The sequence below is a fragment of the Chamaea fasciata genome, unplaced genomic scaffold (assembly GCF_029207755.1).
Source record: "Chamaea fasciata isolate MVZ Bird 193981 ecotype frontalis unplaced genomic scaffold, bChaFas1.0.hap1 SCAF_1, whole genome shotgun sequence".
Classification (NCBI taxonomy): Eukaryota; Metazoa; Chordata; class Aves; order Passeriformes; family Sylviidae; genus Chamaea; species Chamaea fasciata.
The window spans coordinates 106,003,056-106,027,878 of NW_027094086.1; the positions used below are offsets into that span (position 1 = coordinate 106,003,056).

The window sequence follows — 24,823 nt, forward strand, 5'->3', positions numbered from 1 at the left end:
GCTAGCTATAGGGAGAATGATAAGCAGAAACAGCTCTGCAAAACTCAGGCAACAGCTATTACCTTTATTTTGGGGTTAATTATTTTTTATATTTTTCAAAGGAAAGCATACATTTGAAAGCAAATGGCTCAGCTTAAAGAATGGAAATACAGAGTGATTTGTATTCACATTGAAGATTTTCTAGTCTTTTTTTTTTTTTCTTCCCCAGAGCCACTGGATTATATCATCATTAGCACAAGGCAAATCCTCTATATCAAAGTTGAGGCAAACTTTCTGGGGCTGTCTTTAAAAAGTCATAGGGGAGGCGCCCAAGGAAGGAAGTGGTTTGCAAAGAACACATTAAATACTGAAACGGATCTGATCCATGTGTAATCATGTTAGTCTGCAGGAATTGGCTGGGAATCACTGATTTTAATATCTCCTCTAGTTTTTCTTTTTACAACACCATTTATAGATCTCTTAATTATTCCTGGGAAGCATGTAGGGGTACTTTGTGAGACAGGCTCATCATTGTTCTTTAGCAACCCATGTCATTGGCCTGCCCACTTCTGAAAGAGACAGACAAGGAATGGAAAGGAAAGATGAGTACCCATTGCACACTGTGAGGGGAAGGGAATTGCCCAGGTGGGACACACCATTGACCTTCCATTGCCTCAGTCCTAAATTGCCTCCTTAAAGCCATCCTTGCATCCACAGTGTCTGGGATGTAGCTGTTTGGACTTGTTCCACCTCTGAAGTCATGTCATTTAAACATGTTTTACTCTGCTTTTGCTTCAGGCTAGGGAATGACTGGTTTATGCCTTGTCTGAGGGATTAAAAAAAATAGAGCCAGGGAAACCTTTAGTTGTGACTGCCAAATCAGGAACAGCACAGGATTTCTCAAGACTCTCAGCAAGCAAGCGAATGTGCTCAAAGCGGATGGGAACAGGGGTTCAGCTCCCAGTGCTACCCTCACACTGGCAGCTGCCTCCCATCTCTATGTCTCAGTCCCAACAGAACTAAAGCCCTGGCAAAAGCCCAGCACGGCAGCCCCATCCCTCCCAGCCCTGTGGCTCCGTCTCAAGCAGCTTCTTTCATTTTTCACACTCAGTCCTCCCGAACGGAAACCCTGGTCAGAAATTTTACAGAAGCAGCCAGAGAGATGTTTTCTTTCTTTTCTGCGGAGGAGGGCAGAGGAGTGACAGCACAGGGGGAAGGGTTTGTAGAGTTGTTTCTTTTTTTTCTTTTTCCCTTTTTGCAACACTAGTTGTTCAGGGGAGTGTCCTGTGTTATTAATGCTGAGTGGCTCTGGCAACCACTGTGGTTCAAGGTCGTTAGTCATCCGCTGCTACTGCAGGAGACACGGGAGCGCTGAGCCAGAGCTGTTCATCCAACCCTCTTGGTCCTCCCAGGCCAGCAGGTTGGGAAGAGCTGCACATGGGGCAGTGGGGTCGTGGGGGGGGGGGGGGGGTGTGTGGAAAGCAGCCTGGGGCCAGGGCCACAGGGGCATCTTCCCAGCCCGGTCACGGCGTGCCTAGGTCTGTGGGACCTGCTGGGTTTAATGGGGGGCAGGGCCTGAGAGGGGCTGAGGAGTCGGGAGAGCACCTGCCATGTGCGAGTGTGGGATCCTCCATGCACCCCATGAGAGGGCAGATGTCTCTGTCCCCACCTGGGAATCTGTCCCTGTGTTACTTACTGCTGCACAGGCACGCCAATCTCCTTTCTCCTCAAGCTGCACCGATGCAGGATACTCCCTCAGAGTTAAGGGAATACAGGTCCACTTGCACCCTCCCCGCCTGATTTCTTCCTTTTTTCCTTCCTTAGGATGAAGGTGTCTAGGCAAACATTTCTTAGTTTATTTTGCATCCTTTGGCTCTTGCTTCTGCTGAAGGCTGCCTCTTCCTCCCCTCTGCCCCGTGGAAAAGACCCACGACCCCCTTCGCTCCCCTTTGGGCTGTACAAAGGACACACCTGTGTTGGTATGTATCCAGGTTTTGTTTGCCTGCTGGGCTAGTTCGTTCCTTACTTCACTGGTGAGCTGAGAGTTGCTATTCACATCATAAACCACTCCTTTATCTATTTCAACAGCTGTACTGCAAAATACTTGTAGTCTTTGCTGAAACAGCCGCTGAAGATTTTGCAAGGCCATCATGGGATCTGGAATTATTTTATGATTTTGTTTTTGACTGGCTGCTTCCCAAAGTTCATGTTTTCGCTCTGCAGGGAATGGCATCTGAAAAGTTGCTTTAATGTCTGTAGGTCTGGGATCTGGAAATAGGATGTTATGAGGTCCTAGTGTTTCTTAGAGCTCAGAATGTATTTTGCTTCCTGCAAAATGCATCCTGCTTTGTAGAAAGGCACAGTTTCCTTCAGACTTGCCATGGGTCTCCTCATTGATTTCAGTTCCTGGAAAATTATTCTTAAGAGTGGTTGAGATCTTTGTGGTCTGGATGATCGTCTCTGGATAGCTGGGTTGCAAAGGCTACTTCCTCACATTTCCTTTCCTTTTTGTATGCACACGTGTCTGGATGACCCCTACTGAACTGGGGCAAGTTGACAACCCCCTTCTCATATGACTTCAGTGACTGTGGTGATCCCCACAGTACCTATAGCTGGGGGTAGGTATCCTATAGTCTCAGCTGGCTAAGTGTTTCCCAGAGCAAGACTGGCAACAGTGGAGTCAATGTAAACTGTGGATGTCTCTGCACCAGAAATGCCCTTGGCATGGCACTCCATATACCCAGGGAGATGTAGTAGCTTATATTTTTTATGTGTGCAAATGGATATGTCTTATGCATTACAATCAAATGCTTTAGTTTGTCATCAGTGGGACTTGTTGATCTTACAGGCCTTTTTCAGCCTAAAAATTTCTATCATTCTTTTCCCAAGGCACCTTTGTGCTGGAAACAAACCTTGTCATAGCTCTCCATTCTTCAGAAGGAAATAATTCTTTCCACTGGGGCTTAGGGAATACAGTTAGAAATAATAATCCTAAACTTGAAAAAAGCAAGTTTTTGCTTCACTTCTGAGCCACCCACAGTACCCCTGATAGTTTTGGTGGGACATGGTGAATCAAAAGGAGAGCAGAGTCAGGGTGGTGAGGGGGTTCAGCCACCCGCCAGAACATGAGAACAAGAGATCAAAAGCCGAAATATCTGTTAGGGGCTGTCTTTGTTTGGGCTGGGAGCCATGCAAGTGGTGACCAAGCAGCTGCCAGAGCTAGGGGGATGTGGTGTTGTTTAGTGGAGAGATCTGAAGGCGGCAACAGTTTTGATGGCACAGGAAAGGCAGTGATCATGCTCATCTGTGGGATTTTTACACTAGTGGTTTTTAGATGTCAGACTGTGAGCACTGTCTGCCTTTTCCATCCTGTTGACCCAGAAGAGTTCTAAATTACATGTTACATTGAAGTTGCCTTGTGCAAGATTGTCCTTTTTTCACCTTCAAAGGGGAGGGGAGCTGTGCTAGCCCCATTGCTGGGACCACTGAGAATTTCTTTGTTCAGGGAGAAGACATGAAAAGCACTGCCTACGACACCAGTTTCTCTTTCTGAAGTGTCCCTTCAGCTAAAAATATCCTTGTGAGCTTGACTCAGGACCGACCCAAACAGACTGTGCCCACCTCTGTAAACCACAAGATTAAAATGTGTGGACAAGTCAAAAAGGGCATGAGCCAGGCCTGGCAGGGAGGGCTGCTGGCTGCTAGCCCAGATGGCCACCTCTGGGTTTTCACTGATTAGCTGCTCATTTGACTAACTCTTGAAAATACTGTGTCCCTCCTTTTCTCAAGCAGAAAGGGAAAGCACAGAGGAATTGATGGTTGCACTTGCCATGGCTAGGAGCAGGGGTAACATCAGCTCTTGCATCTGAATCGGTGACCAGCCCTCTAAGGAGCAGACAGTAAGGCAAGATCAGCTTGTGATTTCCTTCCAACAGCTCGACCCCAGATACTTTGTTGGGCTTCGTTTGCCATCTGGGAAGATAATGAGAAAGAGGAATGAGTACTTCTTCCGTGTCTTCTTGGCCTTATAGATCAAGGCCAAGATGATTTCATAGAATCAGAGAGAATGATAGAATAGTTTGGGCTGGAGGCCACCTTAAAGACCCTGTAGTTCCATCCCCCCTGACATGGGCAGGGAAGCTTCGGCTGCCTCAGCTTGCTCGGAGTCCCATCTAACCTGGCCTTGAATAGTGGCAGGGATGGAGCATACACAGTTTCTCTGGGCAACCTGCTCCTGTGCCTTCTCACTGTCACCATGAAGAATTTCTTCCTTTAATCCTATCTAATTTTTGATGTTAGAAATTGCTATAGTTAAATATATAGGTTATTTCCTTGAAGAAATGGGTGTTTTTTATTCAAGTTTAAATGCGTGGTCAGGTGTCTAACCTTTCAAAGTCATCTGCCTCACTTTTCTGAGGGAAATGAGGTGGCTGCAAATTTAATTTCTGATCACTCCTGTGTACCACCTGCTTGATTGAGTTTGCTATGTTAGTAGCCAAAGCCAGTCAGAAAGTGAATGCTCTTTCAGTAACAAAATCAAGAAAATATTTCCCATTAAGCCTTTTCACTGAGAGTATCACACTTCTTGAAGAAGTATGTGGAAATAATATGACAGGAGAGCAAAGTGCAGCTCTGGTACCTCTGTTAAATGTGATACAACTTGGTTGCTTCCTCCTTCTGTTCCCCTTGCTTGCAGCACTCCCTGGGTAGGCACCACCATCTGCCCCAGTATATTCCGGTCGTAGTGGCAAAGCATCCGGGTAATTCAAGGGGCTTCCCTGCCCTTAGCAGATCCTGGGAAATGTATTTTGGGTAGGCACCTATGTACCAATATGGAACAGGGCTGGAGGAGAGGAGGGTGTGTCTCTGGTGAGGTTTAGACAGCAGTTTTGATCACCTTCACTAACTGCAGGAAGAGTCGTATCATTTTTTCTGCATTTTCCTGAAAGATGTGGCTGCTTCATTCAGAGAAAGGCTTTTCATAATTGACTTGATGTACAAATAAAACAACTGGAGGGTTCCCGCCTAAAAGGGGGTTTAATACTACTGCATTTTAGAGTTGTGGCAAAGAGGGGAAAAGCACCCAATAAAAACCCTCCCAACTACATGATCAGATGTAGGATACCTAAGCAATTCCTAACCATCTAAGATAACTGGTCTATAGCAGTACCTAGCCACAACCAGATAAATGGTCTTTCTTTGGCCTTGTCACAAGAAAAACTTTCCCAACATCTGACAGTCTTTTTTCTCCATCAGTATTTCCTGTCTCCCCAGGCTGCTAAAATGCCACCATTTTTGCATTCCGTGAAATCAGCTCAGGTCCTTCCTCTGGGCCTTCTGCATGCTTTGCATGTGATATGTTTTTCTGGTTTTCCCTTATGAGAGGTAAAAGGGCCTTTGTAAGTTTTCCTACATGCAAAAGCCTGTGAAGCTGTTTTCCTCCTGCAAAGGCAGCGAGGTTTTGCTCTGTGCACTGGTTTGGGAGCTGGATGCTGACTCTGGCTTTCCTTTCTGGGTTTGTTACTGATGGGCAGCATGGCTTAAGGGATTTATTTGGGTAGAGACCTAAAAATCCTTTTGCTGAGTGCAGCCTGACTGTTTCAGTGTGGCATCCTGAGAAAGAGATGCTGTGTACTTTTCTCCCAAAAATTAGATGTGAATGAACCCTTCATATTCTCAGGTCTTTACTTTCCCATCTGTTAAATGAGGAAAATGCTGCCCATTTCAAAGGGAAAGCAAAGTTTTACTAAAGTTAATGTTAAGGTACCCAAAGACAGTACAGTAACACTGGTAAACTGTTGATGCTGGTGTTAATGTTTCATCATTTTTTCGACTGATTTTTAAAGCTTTTATTCAATTCCACCCTTAATTACAACAGAGCCCTTAAAGGTTTTTTGCAAATTGCTCTGTTCTCTAGCAAAGGTGACTTCATCCAGAGGTATCTGAAGCAACCTCAGGAAAGGCAGAAGCTGCCCTGGAGGATGCAGAAAGTGGAGGAGACATTGAAAGACAGACAGGAACTTCTGTATTCATCTCCCTTCAACATAGTAAGAAAGGGAATATGGAAATTGGTAATTAGTCAGTTAAACATCAAATCCTAGAAAAATTCTGCAATGGTTAATAAAACTTTGTAAAAACACCTTTCAAAAGCAGTGTCAGATCAATCTAATTTTCTTTGCCAATGGAGTAATGCCATGTAGACACAGAATAAGGAGCAGATATTATAGCTGGGCTTTAGTGAGGCTTTTGGCACTACCTCAGCACTAATCTTATGCTTGAAAGATGTGTGACAGTAATTACGCTTCTACAGGGCAGAACAAAACTGATGGGTAGTCTTGTTCAGAGAGTAAATATTAGTGACTCACTCCCTAAGCAAAAGGATGGACAAAATCAGGTCTTTCTTGAACTTCTCTTTTGAGCATACTATCATTCCATATTTTAACTAGCCAGGAAAATTAAATTTGTGCTATTAAATTAAATCAAACCAGTCCGTGTTAAGCTGAAATTGTTTGCAAGTAAAATAGAGGACAGAATTAAATTCAAAACAAGCTTAACAACTTGCAGTACTTGCATCTGAAAAGGTAATTTCAATATGGGAATGTTGAAGGCACTCACTTCAGCAGAAACAGTCAGTGACGCACACAGCAGATGAGGAACAACCACCTGGGTAGCATCCCTACGGAAGATCATCTGGGCTTGTAGTGGCACAATGATGGCATGCTGTCACGAAGCACACGCAGCACGCACGCACCGAGACATGCAAACAGAAGTCAGCTTGCAAGACATGTGAAGTAACCTGTTACCTTTCTCAGCACTGAGAAAGCCTCAGAGGAATTTCTGCCTTCCCTTTTGGGGCTGTGCATCAAGAATGATGCAGAGTGACAGGAGGTTTCAGAGAAAAATAAGCATAAGCTATAAAAGAAAGAGTGAATAAATTAGAGTTGATTAGTCCAGAGAAGAAAAACTTGAGAAAAGACATATCTGTCTGTGAAAACATTAAAGGCGTGATCCATTCTCCAGGTTCATAAGAGCTATGGCAAGAAGTAACAGAAATGGGTGACAGTGGGGACATTCAGGTTAGGAAGAGAATTTTCCTATGACAGTGCTAAGTAAGCAGAGTAGTAAGTTCTTGAGGAATCTGTAGAAGACCTCATTAGAGATCTTTACAAACTGTGTCTGCCCTGTCCCTTTGGAACAGCCTTGATGGTTTAGATCACCTGTTAGGGCAGAGGTTTTTTAGAAGGACTTACTCCAGGCCAGCATTTCTGGAGTTCTGTGCTGTGACAGCGAGAAGCATTTGGAAAGAACAGCATTTATTTGTTTCCCCTCCCCACCACAGCAGACTGCCCTGCTCTATTGGCGATTAACTTTGGTTGCCCTTTTCAGAACGAGGCATTTAGTCAGGGAGCCCTCAATAGGGCCAGACAGCAGTGCTCTCCATTTTCTCTGCTAGCAAGCAGAGCTCCTGTGGGTCAGCAGCCAGGAAAGCAGATTTCCCCATCTTTGTGCTCAATATAATGTCATTCTCAGCAGCCTTTGTGGGTCACCACCTCCATTCAGCCAGGAGCACACAGCTCCTAGCATATGAAGAAGCATGTTTTCAAAACGTATTTTCAGCTCTGATTACATTAAAGAACGGGTGTTTCTGAGCTACCAGCAGAGTAAAACACTGACCTCTACCTGTGCTGATTTGCGTGGTAGTCATTGTCCTCAGCAGTTTGCCTCTGTCTAGCTGTGCATGAGTGCAGGGATGAAATATGCCCCTTGGAGTGGCAGCAGGACTGGTGGTGTTGGGAGTTCCTGATAACTTCGCACAATGGAACGTGCCAAATGGAGTTGGAGGCTTTTAACAACTGCGCTCAGAAAGAGCGGCTGTGCACATATTGTCTGGGGGTGCACCATGACAGAACATATAATTTACAGCTCAGTGGGTTCTGTAAAAAAGCCTTGCCCAATATCAGTGTAGCACCACAACGTATTTTACTCTGAAAGGCTGGGAATCGACTTTGATTACAGCTAAGTCAGTTCCAAGCCATAGCAGCTCTGCTCACTTCACCAGCATTGCTCCATTTGATCAACAACAAAATTTGACCTGATGATCAGCAATAAATACTAAATTTGACCACAACATTATTCCCTATGATTATACTTTAGCTAGAACAAACACAGATATGGGAATAGTACAGTAGAGACACTAAAGCAACCACTCAGCAACTTTTCAGCAACTGTTGGTAAACATTTCTTTTCTAAAATCACCCCCAGTCTTACTGAAAGCTTATGACTGTAAAATATAAATACATCTATTGATCACAATGAAAAGATGTGCTCAGCATGCCAACACATCCATATCTATGTGTGTGTAAATACACAATCACATCTATGTGCATAGGTAGACATGGGTAGTCTTGTACATTTTACATTACAGATGCTTGCCTTGTGTATAATAATAATTTTATTGATTGTCTACTTGGATGCTGATTCCCACGTGTGTGCCTCTCATGCTTGTTCATGTGTTAACCCTACAGGGAACTACTACTCATGTTTAAGGCCATCACTTTTGCTGCTTTTAATAGCTGTATATCTGGAAAAAAGTTGCTTGCATTCAGAATCCTGAAATAGTGAAGCCTTTGCATCAAGGATAAAGTTATCCTCTTACACTAACACCCCCTGCCAGGATTTGGGCTTCAGTAAATTTTCAATACCCTTTCCTGTTTTGGAAAAGAAAAATATGTTAGTGTCACACATATGTACAGAGGGGCTTTTTTCATACTAATTAATACAGAAAACATTTCCTTTGGGAATGCCTGGGGTTATAGATTTTGTTGAAGAGGGCTCTTAAAAGTGTAATGTAGGAAACGCTGGGGACACATTTGGCTGCCATGGATGGATACCAGAGTCTTCCACTAGATGGAAACTGATTTTTTTGCACTGTCACAGCTGTATCAGAGACTTTCTTGTATGTCTAAATGAAACAAAAATGAGTGACTGGAGCTCTGAAGTTACGGTGCCTGAGGTGGCCCACTGCTTCTGCATGAGCAGCAGAAATAATATCTGGTATTCCAGGTTTTGCTGGAATTTGTTACAAGTGCATTCAAAATGCTGCTATGTTGATATTAATATTTTAAAAATGTTTTTGGCCACTACACTGTGTAATTTAATGCCCAGTGGCAGGTTTGTTAATAGTGTACCATTTAGTATGTCCAAGATATTTCATAAGACTTAGCAAATTATGGGTGAAAGGGTCTTGTATACGCCAACATATTTAAATATGGATACCTACAATTATGTTCCATTACCTCAATATCTCTGTAAAATGCATTAATTCTGTAAATGGTATAGGAAGCAAAGTCTGAGTTAAAAGACTTTATCACTCAGGTCCATTTCCAAATTACCTTTCAAAGCAACAAATCTTCTGGCTGTATTTTGGAAGGTTAGATTATATACTTTGCATATACAGTTTTGTCATTTGAGCTGAGTATTTCATTGAGCTGGAATGAAATATTCAGGTTATAAAGGGCTGTTCTTTGAAAGTATCAGCTCAGTAATGAGAAGCAGTGCAGGAAGGCAATATGGATATTGGGCCCTGTGAGCAAAGGGATATACAGTAATTGAGATGCTGGCACAGGTTGCCCAAAGAAGTTGTGGAAGCCCTATTCCTGGTAGTGTTCAAGACCAAGTCGGATGGGGCTTTAAGCAACCTGGTGTAGTGGAAGGTGTCCCTGCCCATGACTGGGGGGTTCAAACTAGATGATCTTTAAGGTCCTTTTCAACTCAAACTGTTGTATGATTATATGAAAAAGAAAACATTCCTGCATTCTAACTTTGCATAACCATGGTCTGCCTGCACCTAGAATACTCACATGGATGTCCCCACCTCAGAGGAGGAAACCTTATTTCTTATTAGCTCCCCACGTGAGTTTCAAAGAGGAATGTCTTATTCCAGGTTGAACTGGAACTGGATAAGGCTAATTTAGAAAGAGGTGTTTTTGTGCCAGAACAACAGCATCAGCATGAGGAGTAGCAATATCCTCTTTTGTAGAGAGGTTCTTGGGTCTCCTCACCTGTAGACTTTAAGAGATGCCTTGGATCCTAGCATTGTCTATAAATGCAAGAAGCTAAAACTGTGTTTTGGGAAATCCTTCTTCTTCTGTATAAAGCCAGGAATGTGATAAATTACTTCATGTATGCAGAGCCAGGAATGTGATAAATTACTTCATGTATGCAGAGTCAGGCTGGAGCAGGCAGAGGTTGGCCACATCACCAAGCAAGGCTCCAGATCCTGCTCTACCAGGAGCAAGCAGAGTGGCTGCAGGGTGGCCACAGCCTGGTCAGCAGAGTTTGCAGAGAGCTATTTGTGTCCAAGGCCATTTCTTGGACTTATGTCTTCCTTGTATTCTGGGGATACATTTAATTTATGGCTGGAAGGTGAGAAAGAAATCCAGCAACCAGAAAGATGAGCAAAGGATGGCAAAGGAGGATGTTCCAGGTGCCACAAAACTCATTTAACAGAGTTTTATTCAGACAAATATACCTACAAATCTGAAACTTAGAGAGGCAGCTTTCTCTATCCAGAGACTTTTTGACATCCCTAGGTATAATTCTAATTATAGAGCCTTTCAAACTTGTGCAGCAGAAGTGGATTAAGTTAAATAGTCTGCTCAAACTGCCAGAGGCTTCACAGCTAAGCAATGAATTCCTCTAGTTCTGATTTTATTATTGGGGTATGATCTTTTTTTCCTGAGCTTATTGGAAATGACATTTTTTTATTACACACTACTTTCAAATATATGGAAAGAAGTACTTCCTGATATGTGAGTTTTCACCTTACTGCACTGAGCAAAATGGTTATGGCCTTGTCTTATCTCTTCAGAAATTAATAGCAGATGGGACAAGCCATCGCTAAAAGCGACAGGCATTTATTAATACCAGACTCTAGTTTCTAATGCCTGGTAGGTATTATAATGGCAATGAATTTCTTTCAGAGAAAAACATCCTTCAGCCTGTCAAGGTATTGAAACCTATTATTGAAGTGAGACAGCAGAATCAACTTACTGAAAGTTGTTTCTAAAGAAAATCATGTGCAGCGGTAAAAAAAAAAAAAAAAAAAAATTAATGATTAAGCCTATTTACATTGCCTTTTATGTGTCCAGCTCATGATGAGAAATAAATCACATCTAAATATCTAGGAAATTAAAAGCAAGCAATAGCTGCTAATGACTGGCCAAATCTGGACGTGCTTTTCTACTGATGCCAGAGTACTAAAAAGTTTATATTCTTGCACATGTCATAAGTAATTAAAGAAGTGAGATTTTTACAGTCAAAGACATCTGATTTCCCCTACCCTTTTTAGCTATATAATTATTTTCCATTTTTAGCCAGTGGAATTAGGACCTGTTAAAAACTAGGATCACTGGTCAGCATTTCTTTTCCTGCCACCCAATCCAGAGGAAGATGATAAAAAGAGAGCAGGTTTGTAGTAAAAGCAAGGATATTCTGAATTAACTTTCCTTTATAGACACTAGCCTTTTGAAGTTTTACCTCTAGCTCGACACCAGAGATAAGTTCTCCTAGAGGATAAATCTGAATTACTGGAGAAGCATGTTTCCACAGAAAAATAACAGGGAGCCTGGGTAGATTAGGCTGCCTCTGCTGCAGTGAGTCCCATTAGGACATTCCTCCTCTCTCCTCACAGGGTTCAACCTTTTTCCTGAATATTTTAGAATCTCCAGCCCAAAAACTGCTCCTGATGACATCTGCCTAAATGAAAGTCTTTGAGGTCAGCAGAGCCCCAACACATGAGCAAGCATCCCCTAGGGCACAGCCCAGGGCAGCAGACCACAAGAAGTAAGGAGAGGTCGACCAAGGGCAACTGATAAAAGCCCAGGTAGATGGGGAGGACAGAGACCAGATCAGCCAAGAGTATGTGTTGGTGGAATGTGCTCCCTGGGAGCACCTTTCCTACCTGAGGGCCTGGAGACTCCAAATTCACTTCCAGGGAGCCCAGCTCCAGTGCCTGAGGATCAGCAGATCCTTTTGAAAATCAGCCAAGACTTTCTCTGTCAGCTTGTCCCATGGAGTCTGACATTTCATGTGAAATAACTACATTTGAGGGGGGAGCATGTGGATAACCAAGGTGTGGTCTGCAGATGGCCAAAATGGGAAGGGTGCAATAACATGAGTGGAAACATCCTCCCTGTTAGTGAAAATGAGTTTATGAGAGCAAACATTTTGAAGTTCAGCTCTGTGGGTTTTTCCCAAGTAATCAGGCTGTTATTATTGTTATTTATATTCATATAGCATCTAGTAGCCTGAGGTACTGCATTAAGTACTGCTCCAACTCAGTGTTGGCTCTGTTAATCCTCATGTGAAGCAGATTTGCCTTTGGGCCTGGTTCAATAGACACAAAGGTGTCTATCGGACTTAATCAACATGAAAAATTTTCTTTTAATCACTGTGAGACTGCTCCTTGAGCAAGGCTACCTACATGATTGTGTTTGTGATTAAGAATTCTGTTTCTGTTTTGTAGACCTGAACCAAAAATAGCTTGCTTTTTTATTTTTTTCTCACTCCCTCTGTGGTACTTGGACAAACATGAGTGAGAAACTTACATCTTCAGTGGAGACTGTCTTGTTATATAACAGAGAAAATGGAAATATCAATGGTATTTTTATCCTCAGCCCAATTTCTTGGATTTTGAGCTGTTTGTAATCCCTTTTTTCTGCAGCCCCTGGCTGCAGGTGCAGGAGCACCAGGTCAAAATGAGCAACACTACTCTCTGCTGCAGTGGGTGTCAACTCCAACCTAAATAATTCTGTGATTTTGTAGAATTCTCAAGCTCAAGATGCAAAAGAATGAGAGGTAAAACAACAAAAGCTGTGCACCTTGGAAAATAGGAAAGGACTAGCTTCTCCCTGTCTCTCTGCTTGGACTCCCTTTTGTCTTTCTGACTTCTAGACAGCAAGATTGATAGATGAACATCCGACCTTGGTAAGAGTAGAAAGGAAAGCACAGAAGGATTGTGTGGTTTTGCAGTTAAGTTATCATTTAGGTAATTTAATTTTTCTGAGCTTCCATCCTCATTAATAAAATAGACATAGAAGTCAGTCCCTGTTGTCAGTAGGTTGTTCATGTGTGTTAATAATACAGCCTTTATGTAATGATTTTTAGAAGTGCTATGGTGTGTTTTCAGGATGTGCAGTGCCATCTCAGTGCTAAAGGGTGCTGGCGTCATTCCAGCAAGGCTATTACCACGCTACCCTGGCAAAGGAGCCAGGGTCTGTTTTCTGTCCCTGAGGCCAGTGCAGCGCATGATTTGCACTAAAACAGCTGAAGTCTCTTGCACTCTTTAATGTCCACCCCCACAACTGTGGGAGTGCTGGATGCCCTGTCACTGGAAACATTTGAGATCAGGTTGAACGGGGCTCTGAGCAGCCTCATCGAGGTGCGGATGGCCCTGCTCACTGCAGGGGGTTTGGACTAGAAAGGTCCCTTCCAACCCAAACTATTTTATGATAAGGCTGTAGTAAGGTTAAGCCCAGACCAGAGGGCCCTGGCCTGTTCTTTGAGACCAAGACCTGAACATGCTATACCCTTCATCTCCAACCTTCCCTTTACTTTTAGTTTGGGTCTTTATTATTCAACTTTTTTTTTTTTTTTTTCAGCTATTGTGGTTTTATTTAGCTGTTAATTCCTGTGACTAGTTGGCCTCTGGCTATTTGGGGAGTTGGAGAGGGGGGCAGGAAAGAAGGAATGTCTTGCTTCAGGGTTTTTCTTGGTTGTATCTGTCTCAATTTATTCTTCAATTCTTTTAGGCTGACTGGAGGTAATGGTTCTTAGCATGCTTTATAAATCATTCTGCAGAGGATCTTGAGTGAGCCTTTTATTTAATAAGTATGGAGAAGTGGGCTTTTATCCCTGCAAAAGAGGTGACAAATTCACTCTAATTTCTTCTGGATTACTGTTTTGGGATAGAAGAAGTAATAGAAGAGTCAAAAATACTGGTCATGCAGCAAGTTCCAATTGCCCTACCTTCTCTTTTACTCGCCATAGAAGCATCAGAGTTATTTATGTTGAAAAACAGCACTTTGATTTAATAGCACATAGGTAGGAGTGCTGTGAAGGAATTTAGAAGCTCACTTTGAAGAGTTGTGCCAGTCTGAAAACCTGAACAATAATGTTCTTGAGCTTTGGAAAAAGGTACGTCTGCAGCCACATTGAATTGCTGCAGCTCACCTCCATTTCTAGACCCTGCTAGAGCAAGTCTCAGAGATGAGATTGCTTGCACAGGAGAGGAAACAGGATTCAGTTACAGGGATTTCAAAGAGAAGTCTTTATTCAGGCTGCTGGAAACTGGTACCCTGGCTCCTTGTCCCCTGTCTGCCTGGGATACCTGCCTCTCTTGCACAGGCTCTGAGTCTAGGCAGAGCCATCATTCTGGCTGCCACATCTGACTACAGTGGGCAGACTTGGCATTGCCAAAGCTGTATTCCTCATAAAATGGTGAAGCCACTGCAGAGAAAGCACAATGCTGACCCTACAGCAAATTAAAATTGACTTGAAATGAATGCTCATGATGTGGATTTTGAATGACTGTTCTGTGGAGATCACACTGAATCCATTTAATCCCCAAAACCGCAGAGGGAAAGGTGCTGCACATCTCAAGAAACACTTTGCTAGCCCTGTTCACCCCCAGATTAGTGACGAGAAATAACAAGATTCATAGGTCATAGGAAGTGGTTTCTTTCCAACCACAGAGGCAGAGCAGAATGAACTGTGAAGACACTTTGGTTTTAACGAATGTGTAGCTGGGCTCAGCAGCCCTGTTTGTGCTGAGCATCACTGAGCTCCACCTTCACAGGAAAATCTGTGAAGAAATGATGCCATGGATGCTCTGTCATAGTCAGCATATTTCTGTGGTGTGACTTGTCTTCTGTAGGCAGTCACAAACATTTGGTTTCTGGTTTTAGTACCTCTCTGTGTGGCTTGTGTGGAGGGGTATAAAAGTCCTGTTAAGTACAGACCTGTGCCTCTTTTCTTGTGAGATAAAATGAGAGAGCAGGTGACCAGGTAGGCAGTTGTAACAGTGACTATCCCCTCAACTCCTCAATTTCCAACCTTGAAAGAATGGAGTTGTTTTTCAAGGAGCATCATACACTGCTGTAAAAGCCAGCTGTTCTGTGTGCTCCTCTGGAATCAGCATCCTCTGTCTAATAACCTACAGGGTATGAATGAAGACAGGAATTGACTGATATTTTTTTCCCCTTGAACACCTATCTGCCATGGAGCATCTCAGGAAATGAAATGCCCAAAGATGCCAGAAATACTTTTGTGGTGCAGGGCGCTTCAAAACATTTCACCAATAACAGTATTTCCTCTTTTTGGTTTTTCCTTCTCTTGAAGGATGTGTGCTTGTGGTGTCTGTCATCGAACAGCTTGCACAGTGGCACAACAGCACAGTAAAGGCAGCCATGGAGAGACTGTGTGACTACATACCTGGTAAGTACCAAATAATGCACCATATGTCATGCTGGTGCTGGTGCATTTCCCTGTTAATTAAAAACTCGCATGGGAAGTCTGAAAAAAACTTTATCCACTTCTTGTGCTGTATCTCAAGTGTGTGTAGCTGGGAGACAGCAAGTTGCTATTTACAGGAAAGTCAGTGACATGGCTTCACTTAGATTCAGAGCTGGGATTTTGTCCCAAAGTTGGAGTGAATGGGGCTATATTAAGCCCCACACATGTGAGCACCAACCCATGCAGACTAGTTCCCTTCTTTTTTCTCCCCTTTGTTAGGAGCTTAAGAATAGATTCACTGTATACCCCACTACTCCTCCTGCTTGTTGATAAGGGTCTTTATAGCAACAGTGAGGATGAAAATGTTTTCAGCAGGTATGGGAACTGCTATTGTAAAATTTGAAAAATGAGATGACGCTGACAGGTGTAAGATGTGAGCATTTGGTGTGCACAGAAAAGCTACTGAAATGTAATTGGTGATACAAATTTCAAAAGCGATAGCTATTCCATGTGAATATATGTAAGACTCCCCTTTTTCTGTCCCTTATTTTATCTACCCAAAGGAGGTTGGAGCTCCACATGCACACAGAACAGTTTGAATGCCAGAATAGCTTTGTGCCTCACAGACCAATCCTATAACTATTTAAGTAACTAGATCTCACATTCATGATATCTTTTTAATGTTATTAATGTAAAAAGATGGCTTAGGATTCTTCATTAAAATGTCATTTTTGTATGATTTCATGAATTGTATCTCTGAGAAACTATCTCTCTCTGTAGACCCTAGTTTCACAGAAGATATGTGTAGAATATTAATTCCCTCCTTTCCAAGGGAGGATTTCCCAAGGCAGAATGGGGCAGGCAGCTAATTGCTAGGAATCATTCATTGATAGAATGACGCTTATCTGATTTCTATTCCATAAGTCATATCCTCAGTGTTTTAAATTACAGGCACATAACCATGAAGTTGCAATTAGAAGCACTGATCCTGCTATTAAAATACAATTTTCTTCTTTAAATTATGACATGGTAGCTCTGTGTTCATGATTCACTCAGTGGACCTTGTTCTTCTGACATGTCAAGATATTTCTTTTCAGCTGCCATTCTTTACACACATAAAATCCTATTATCCCTTTAGTTGAATCTCTATAATCCAGTTACCTTCTGAGATGCATGGATATACCCAGTAGAAAAAAACCTGACCCTGAACTTGAAAGGAGTGAAAAATCCTATGGATTGTGTGGGAGCTACAGTGTAAACCGATTTATCCTCTCCTGGGAGGTGAACACTGCGGCCCAGCAGGAATCAACAGCATCCTCTTGCTGCTTGAAACAGTAGAAAAGCTTTGGATGCTCGTGAGGAACAAACATACTAAAGCAGGTCATGCATTGCACATGGGGAAACAATTTCATTATTATGCTCATGCCTACAACTGATAGCAAGAATGACAGCAACAAATTAATGGCAGCAAGGCTCTTTCTAAGACATAAAAAGGAGTAGGACTCCAAAAACCCTAGAAAGTGGTTTTTTTGAGGGCCTCCTGTAATTCTGATTGCGATCAAGTCAGGTTTGGATCAAGACTTCTGTAAAGTTATGTGATGTTCAAGAACAAAAAATGCTTAGGGAAAAAGAGAGAAAATTTCAGTACCTGTCAGTCCCACTCAATCTCACAGGCTGTGTAGAAAACAGAACCACAGCCTCATTTGTATGGAAATACTTGCAATGTGTGTGATTCAAGTGACATGGCAAATAAACCTAGGAGAACAAGAACAGTAATGTCATGAGCGAAGAAGGCTCTTGAGCAGATAGAAAGGCCAGGTCTGGGGGAAGGGGCAGTATTTACAGAGTAAGAGGTACTGTTATCAAGAATGTATGTTTACCTGGATACTGTCTGCTTGATGACACAGAGGTGTCTGATACCCAAAATGTGCTTTGAGACCCTCTGCCTCTGGCTTTGTCTCTGAGTCATGCTCTGCTTCTGTGTTGACCACTGCTGTGTAAACACCTTAGAGCTCAAGTGCAAATGGCAACATGATAATAGCATCTTTTTTGCAAATATTTGTCCTCTGGGATTCAGCCAGCGTTTATGTATCCAGGACTATGAAGCTATACAGGAAAATCTTCCAGACAGTTCTTAGGGGATCTAAGGGATTTTAGGGGATCTCTTTTACCTGAAGCAAGTATACTCTATATTTTCTCTAATTTTTCCAGCATTTAGTTTTGTTTAAGCTCTTTTCTTGCCCCTGAACACCCACAGTTATTCATCATTTTTCCCTTTCTCTCCCCCTCTTTTCTGACTTACACTGCTTCTTCCTAAGAGATTTCTCTCTTCAATATCCTTTCCTTGTGTGTGTTAGCAGAAATGGAGATCTGTGAACACATGAATGCAGCCTGGCTCCAATGGCAAGTCCTGTAAACACTGCCTGTGGCATTGGTCTTGGTGTTTTGTTGAAAGCCAAAGCCTGAATGGCATCTGAATCCTCCAAGAGGACTTTATGTGCTCAAAGATAATTTGACATTATTACTATTCCTTTTACCCCCCATTATTTTCTACACCATGGAGTAATTGCACGTTAATTTTCCTATATGCATAAGGAAATCAGTGTGACCAGCAAAACACCTATATCAGTTCCCCAGAGCTGACATGCAGCCAAACTCTTCCTCTCTTCTCAGACACCAGGAGAGGTTACAGCAGCCAGCTGGCTCCTCCAGAGCCAAAAATGTTGTGGAAACCAGCTGGCTTGGGAAACTCGTAAGGAGACCATCGGCTGTGATGCAGAGGGGAGGTGTTGGGGAAGCCAGCCACATTTGCCTGCAGGCAATTTAGGGAGCCAGGTACCCCACTGGCAAGCCTCCTCAGAGGTTGTTTTAATCAGCAGTGATACCAAACACAGGGTTATTGATGTCTGCGACATCTTTCATTTTAGGTGAACAAGAATAAAATCTAATTCTAGTCAGGAGACCAATTTTTACTTGCAGATTGCTTCTGAAGAGCCAATAGTGAGGAGTTATGTGGCAAAGGAGGCAAAGAAATGAAGCTAATAACTTGATTGAAATAAAACACCTGTCATGGGATAAGAAAAATCAGCTACTGTTGTTACAGAAGCTGCCTGCAACACCATGAGTAGGAGGGTGTTGGGAAAATTATCTCTCAGTTCCCTGATATGACTTCCTGGTGCCAGTCCTCCTTTCTCAGGTGCAGGTTGCCAGCCAAGGTGCCTGCAGTCCTGGCAGGAGAGCAGCTGTGGGGGCAGGAGTACACCCATGCCCGCCAGTGGAGTCCCTGCCACAAGGATTTGTACCCTCCACACAGCAAAACTGCCCACCCTGTATGCAGCAGTCCCCCAGCCCTGGGCGTGTCCAGCCTGACACTGCTTAAAGTGGAATATTCAGCCCAAAGTTGGAGGGAAATGGCCTCTTTGGGTGTTTCTATGGCTTTTCTCTGGGAAGGAGGGGGCTACTCTGTGCTTTCTTCCTCAGGTACAGATAGTTATCTGTCTGGGTAATGGTGCAAGAGAAAGCTACAACTCTAAGGAGTTTGAGGAGCTGCAAGTTTGTTGTCACAGCATTTGTGTGAACCTGTCTTGTTGGGATGCAAATCCCTCTGGGCTCCATCCACACAGGCTCAGAAATACTCAGAAATGTGAAGGCTGAATTAAAACCTTCAGAGAAACTAAAATACATAAATCCATGCAGACATGAGGTAGAAATGTAAGTTTAGTTTTAAATAAGTAGGGACTATTTTTAAGTGCCTCAAGCAAATAAGAGAATGTATTAGTTAGTAGGAAAAAGCCCTAAAGCCTAGTTTGAAGTTCAGTAACCTTTTACAAAGTTAACCAAGTCCTAGACATAATGAAAACATGATGTAGAATTGCTAACATTCCTAGATAGAACAGATAGAACTCTGTACGTAGATTTTTGTAAGAAATTACGACCACTTTCACACATCAATATTAGATTCAGATAGGTCCTACAAGACAGTAGTAGAATTGTTTTTGTAACTGATTGAGTAAAAATAGAATAAAAATGCACTGCTTTGAGAATGCTAGAGAACACAGATCACAGATGGATGCTGCTGTTGCTGCTGCTGATAAACTGCTGCCACTTCTGCTTGGGACTTGGGGACTCTATGCTAGAAGGCTTTCTACATACTGGCACGAACTGTAACAACTCTGCCTTCATGAAACTGATTTAGCCATGCAATAAATGACTTTTACAATTACCCAGCTTCTTTAATCTTCTATGAAGACCCTCAATACTCGACACTGTTTCTTAGGACATTTCACAGCACCACCCCAGCTGGAGCAAGGCCTGACACCTCCTTGCAGGATGCGTGCATAGTTAACCAGCTCTAGTCTGCTCAGGCCAAGAAACAGGCAGTTTTCCTTCATGAGAACTGTCAGATCAGTGCCCTCCTTGTATTCAAACCCCCAGTCTCCCTCACTGTCTTTGCTCAGGTGCATGGATAACCTGTTATTTTACAACAGTACCTTAAAGAAATCTCTGATGAACTGTCTTAACGATGGCATGCTTTGCACATATTAAGGAAACCACCTGAGCCAGCATCCTAAAAAGGCACACGGCTGTAGACTGTGAAAGGAAGCCAAATGAAAAGTGTCAGGTATTTCTTTGAATGCAATTACTCCTGCACAACTCCTGCTCTGCACAAAACATACTGTCTTAACTTCACAAGCCCCCAGAAGCTCTAAGGAAGTTCTAGGAGTAGCATCAAGCCCAACATCACTTTCTGCACTTTGATTAATGTGTTTCTTTTCTTTCTTCTTTCAAACCTACTGAGATGTTTGTTTAAACTGCTTAGAAGATGCTGTGGCATGCACAGTTTCTTTTGACTTTTCCGTTATGCCATACTCAGAAAAATTACCAAAAAGCTAGTTATCCTTTTTAGTCTTTATCATGTGACTTATCTAAAGCCAGAAGGGTTTTAGGCAAGATTGGAAATTCAGATTTTCCCATTCTCTGGTACTACACTGGGGGGTCAGAGATTCACATGCCTTGCCCTAAGGTAAATCAGCATTCACCTTAATGAACCAATTGTTGCTGTATTTTGACTGTTATGAAACCAGTTTCACCATGCTCAATTACTTTAAAAAAAAAAATTATATTTTCTAGAAAAACTACAAGGTTTCTGTTATGTGCTTGCTGAACTTTACGGACCACACATAGCTGAGCTGTAAGTATTGCTGTGTCCTGTCAGATTTTTGCTTAGTTTGTTCTTGACGTGTACAGATGTGCTGTCAGGTTGAAGTGGAGGGATTTCACTCCTAAAATCACCTTATTTTTAAAGCAGAGATGCATCAGAGTGATTCTGGTTTGGCATTTGGCACAGCTATTCCTGGGTGAATAAACACAGGCTGCCACGGGTAACCATTTTGATATTCCATTTAAATCTCAGATCAGGCCCACCTAATATAATTATCCTTTGAAATTCAGCTCATTTGGCTGAGGGAGGAATTTGAATAACCCATGTGTGTGAGACAGGTTCTATAAAATCACGCTGTAGTTGCTTGGCTCTTGCTTTCCATTCTACCTTTAATCAGGCTTTCTAATTGTCAGCCCCTACATGCTCTCAGCCCCGACCTTGATATGGACTCTTGGGGAAGCCTACTATTTAATCTTAGTGATTAAAAAAAAAAAATGTAGGTCATTTTATTCCTCTTTGAAAGTTCTTAGTTTAATTAACAGAGCTTTTACTAGACCTTCTTCTTCCCTAGGGCTTTTATTTTTGTTTTTAAAACTAGCCAAGGGACTGCAAAGTGCTTACAGGACTAAGAAGTGCTATAATCAAACATTTTAATTTAATTCCTGATTAGCCCAGAGGTATGCCCCAAAAAGGAAGAAACGATCCTAGCACTCATGCTTTGTGATTAAAGGTTAAAGATCTTTGAAGGATTTCTGGTTATTTTGTTGATTTAATGATTGAACATTCATATGTGCCAAATTGCATATGCATTAACTTTAACCTTTAAATCTTTGTCAGGATTATGATTGATTAAAAAACTAGAATAGTTATAATGCGTTTGATTCAGGTGCTGCATGTAGAGCGCAGTCCTTTTTCATCATCCTGGGTTCCAATTTTAAATGCTGAGTAGGATGTCATAGCAGAAAATCATTAGAACCCAACGCTGAGCAGCGGTTATGGGCCACAGTGAAGTGAGCTGAGATTATTGTGTGGTATTGGGAAGATTTAGCGTCCTATGGAAATAGCTTCTGCTTTCAAGACCCCAGAAAAACATAATAGTCTTTCTTTATGCACCATTTCATTCAGTATAGACAGGGAAATGAATGCTGATGTGGTTTGCCATGCCTTGAGGCTGTGTAAACAGGATCCAGGACAACCGCTTTGTCATCTCTACACTCCTCCAAAGGTGAGTTGGTTTCCCACTTTTCTTGAAACTACTGATTGTGGAATGTCTTTTAAGATGGGATTGCGCAGTTTGAAGGCTTCCACTGCACACACCTTGTCTAGGAAATAAACATTTAGAGCATGGACATTCCTAAAAAATGTCTGTTTGAACAAAAGGTGCATAACACACATTAGCTGTGTGGACCATCATCAACTGGGTTGAGGGTGTGTGGGAGTCACAGGGCCAAATTTTCCTGTACCAGTCTAGGTAAGAGAGGAAGAGCAGGGAATTTATTGCTATGCAGTACAATAACCCCAAAGCAGATACTCAGCTGAGGTTCATCTATGCCACCACATTACCATGGCATGACAAGTGATCCCCACATTGCCTGATCTGCTGTGACAGCCTGCGTGGGCACAAGTCACCTGCTGCAAATGCAGGGCTGCTTGACTTGGATTAGTCTGCAGTGCAAGAAGTTTAAGCTAATGTGCATTATCTTTTGCCACAAGCTGAAATCATATTTAACTACCACCTCTTCTCTGATATACAGTCACTTGCTACAACATTTGCACACCCTTGATTGCATGCCCTAGACCTTTACTATACTTGCACACATACATATCTGCATAGGTGTCTAAACACGTGCTGTTTGTTTTGGGATTCTTTTGGTTGTGAGCAATGTTTTCCATCACAGCCGTCATGCACCTCCAGTCACTCTAAAACCTGTGACAGATGGGGGTTGTTTGGTGATGTTGAAAAGCAAGCCCTTCCCTTCAGCACCTATTTTTGGAAATCTTTTTCCCTGCATCTGGATGGAGAAAGACCTGTTTGATTTTCTGACAGCCTGCATGAGATGTTTCACACAGTCTGGCAGCCATTGAAATCAAGCAATCTTTTGATGGGTTCCAATGATCTGCAGTTCATCTCCAAGATGGATTTAGTTCTGCCAATATTAAGGTCTGAAGAAACACTTGCTTTGCAAGAATAACAGTAACCTTTAGTTTATAGCAGGTGTGAGTCTATGCTCTATGATATGTCAACATAGAGATCAATGGGTGTGCAACCACACGGTTGAAAGACAATGAGTGCAGGCAGCAGAGAGGGTCCACACTAAGTTGACTCAACCAGAATATTGCCCAAACTTCATCAAACAGCTGCCATCAGAAATCCCCCATCTTGAACTGAGTGTGAGAAGTGCAAGGTGCCTCTTGGAGTGAAAGAGGATGCAGGCAATGAAGTGCACTTAAAGAGAGGGATGGGCTCACCATGACTGTACAGTGAGTTAGGCTAAAGAGCCTGGAGAGAGGGGCTGTTTAAATCAAGGTGGCTTCTGTGAAGAAATTAGAACACCTGTGTTGAAAGGCTAGGCTGATCAGACAGAGGGGAAAGATTGCTACTCATGGCGTTGCTGTCACATCTTTGTGAGTTCTTACCCACCTCCCAGAGGATGTGTAGGACCAAAGTGTGGTCTCTTTCCACCTCCAGCAACCACTTCAATGAGTGCACTGTACACAAGGAAAACAGCTGAATGAATGTGGTGGGGCTTTGGTTTGGTTTTTTTTTTAAACAAACTTTGAACTCTTTTTTGGAGACTGTCCCTCTGAGTGAGTGGCTCAAGCAAACCCTCTTCTTTCCAAGTGGAACTTAAACCCTTTCTGTCAAGGTATTTGTTTCTCAACAAGAATAAGGGAACTCTAGCAACAAAAAAAATTTTTTACACTGGCTGTACCCTTATTTTTGGCTCTCCTCATGCCCCAAGAGAGCATGAGGAGATGGGAGGAGAGGAGCAGTGCTTGGAATTCATGCTCAAGTGGTTGATAAATTGCCCACAGTAACTCTGTGACTAGTCAGACTGAGTAAAGATGAATTATGGGTGAAAAAAATTAATATACAGTCAGAGACACAGGTGCATAAAATGCAGTTTACCTCACATTTGCTTCTTTAGTTTGTAATTTGATTGATCACTTCAGTTTTATGAGTCTGCAAATGTTGGTGCAGTCCCCTGCTGAGTGTTTGAACAAGACTTTAATACTAATGACTGTTCCGTTCAACTCTATTGATTTTCAGGTACTTCACTTACTCATTTAGACTTTTGGATGCCCATTTTCCCAGAATTAGTATCATATTTGTACTGGCAAAGGGAGTGAAAGAAATAGTGTTACCTGTCCTTGGAAGGCAGTATAATGCTCAGGTTTTAATTACCTCTAAGGTGGAAAATATCTATGCGTATGTGCTTTTTCCATCATTAGTTTGTTTTCTTCTGTTTGTGCGCTGCTGCTTTAGTGAGGTTGTGTTTTGAGGAAGGAAGAGCACCTGCTTTAGAGGCCTTTCAAACTGTCTACTTAATGGAGACACTGCAATCCGTGTAAATGATACATGCATCATTTTACATACTTCCTTGGTCCCTGACAAATTAGTCCAAATTATTGTTCTTTTTTGCCAAGCTGCCTGGAGCTATTAGCACTCTGTGATTATTCTGGAAGACTTTTCTATAATTATGAATAAAAAATATCACTCTGTTCGCATGGAGCTCAGTGTTCTCAGCATGGAGCTGGAGGAGAAGGTCATCCAGCCTGGGCAAGGGCAGCACCTTGTTGCTGGGGTTTGGGCAAGGTGGGCTGCTCTGCTGGGAAGCAGTTTCAGGAGCAGACCTCTGATGTGGTGGGGAAGACTGCAAGGAGCCCATGCAGGTCCTGGATCACCAGCATGACTGTGAGACCAGATGTCCCTTGTAATGGATCCTGTGAGCCCCTTCTTGCCACCAGTGGCTTGTAGAACAGAGCAGAGGTTCTTCTCTTCCCTTTAGTGTGAGTGTGGCAACACTGAGGTCTCCTTCAAGTGAAGACACAAAATAATAGGGCACATCAGAAGTGAAGGCTTACCAAAGGTGGCTGAAAAGTGGACGGCATCTGAAGCTGCTGTAAAATGCTTTGTGTCTCAAGGTACATCTGTAATGCCCTTTGTGG

At 42.6% G+C, this 24,823-nt stretch overlaps 1 protein-coding gene across 1 annotated transcript in view; it reads left to right on the forward strand.

Annotated features, from left to right (window-relative positions):
- The first annotated feature begins 1,135 nt into the window (after nucleotides 1-1,135).
- AOAH (acyloxyacyl hydrolase) overlaps nucleotides 1,136-24,823 on the forward strand; it is a 75,150-nt gene continuing 51,462 nt past the window's right edge. Inside the window, exons 1-5 of the mRNA XM_066177439.1 lie at nucleotides 1,136-1,399; nucleotides 1,804-1,958; nucleotides 15,379-15,474; nucleotides 20,623-20,683; nucleotides 21,779-21,878. Of these exons, the coding sequence (XP_066033536.1) occupies nucleotides 1,275-1,399; nucleotides 1,804-1,958; nucleotides 15,379-15,474; nucleotides 20,623-20,683; nucleotides 21,779-21,878 (537 nt within the window). The 5' untranslated portion in view covers nucleotides 1,136-1,274. The remainder of the gene's footprint in view (nucleotides 1,400-1,803; nucleotides 1,959-15,378; nucleotides 15,475-20,622; nucleotides 20,684-21,778; nucleotides 21,879-24,823) is intronic.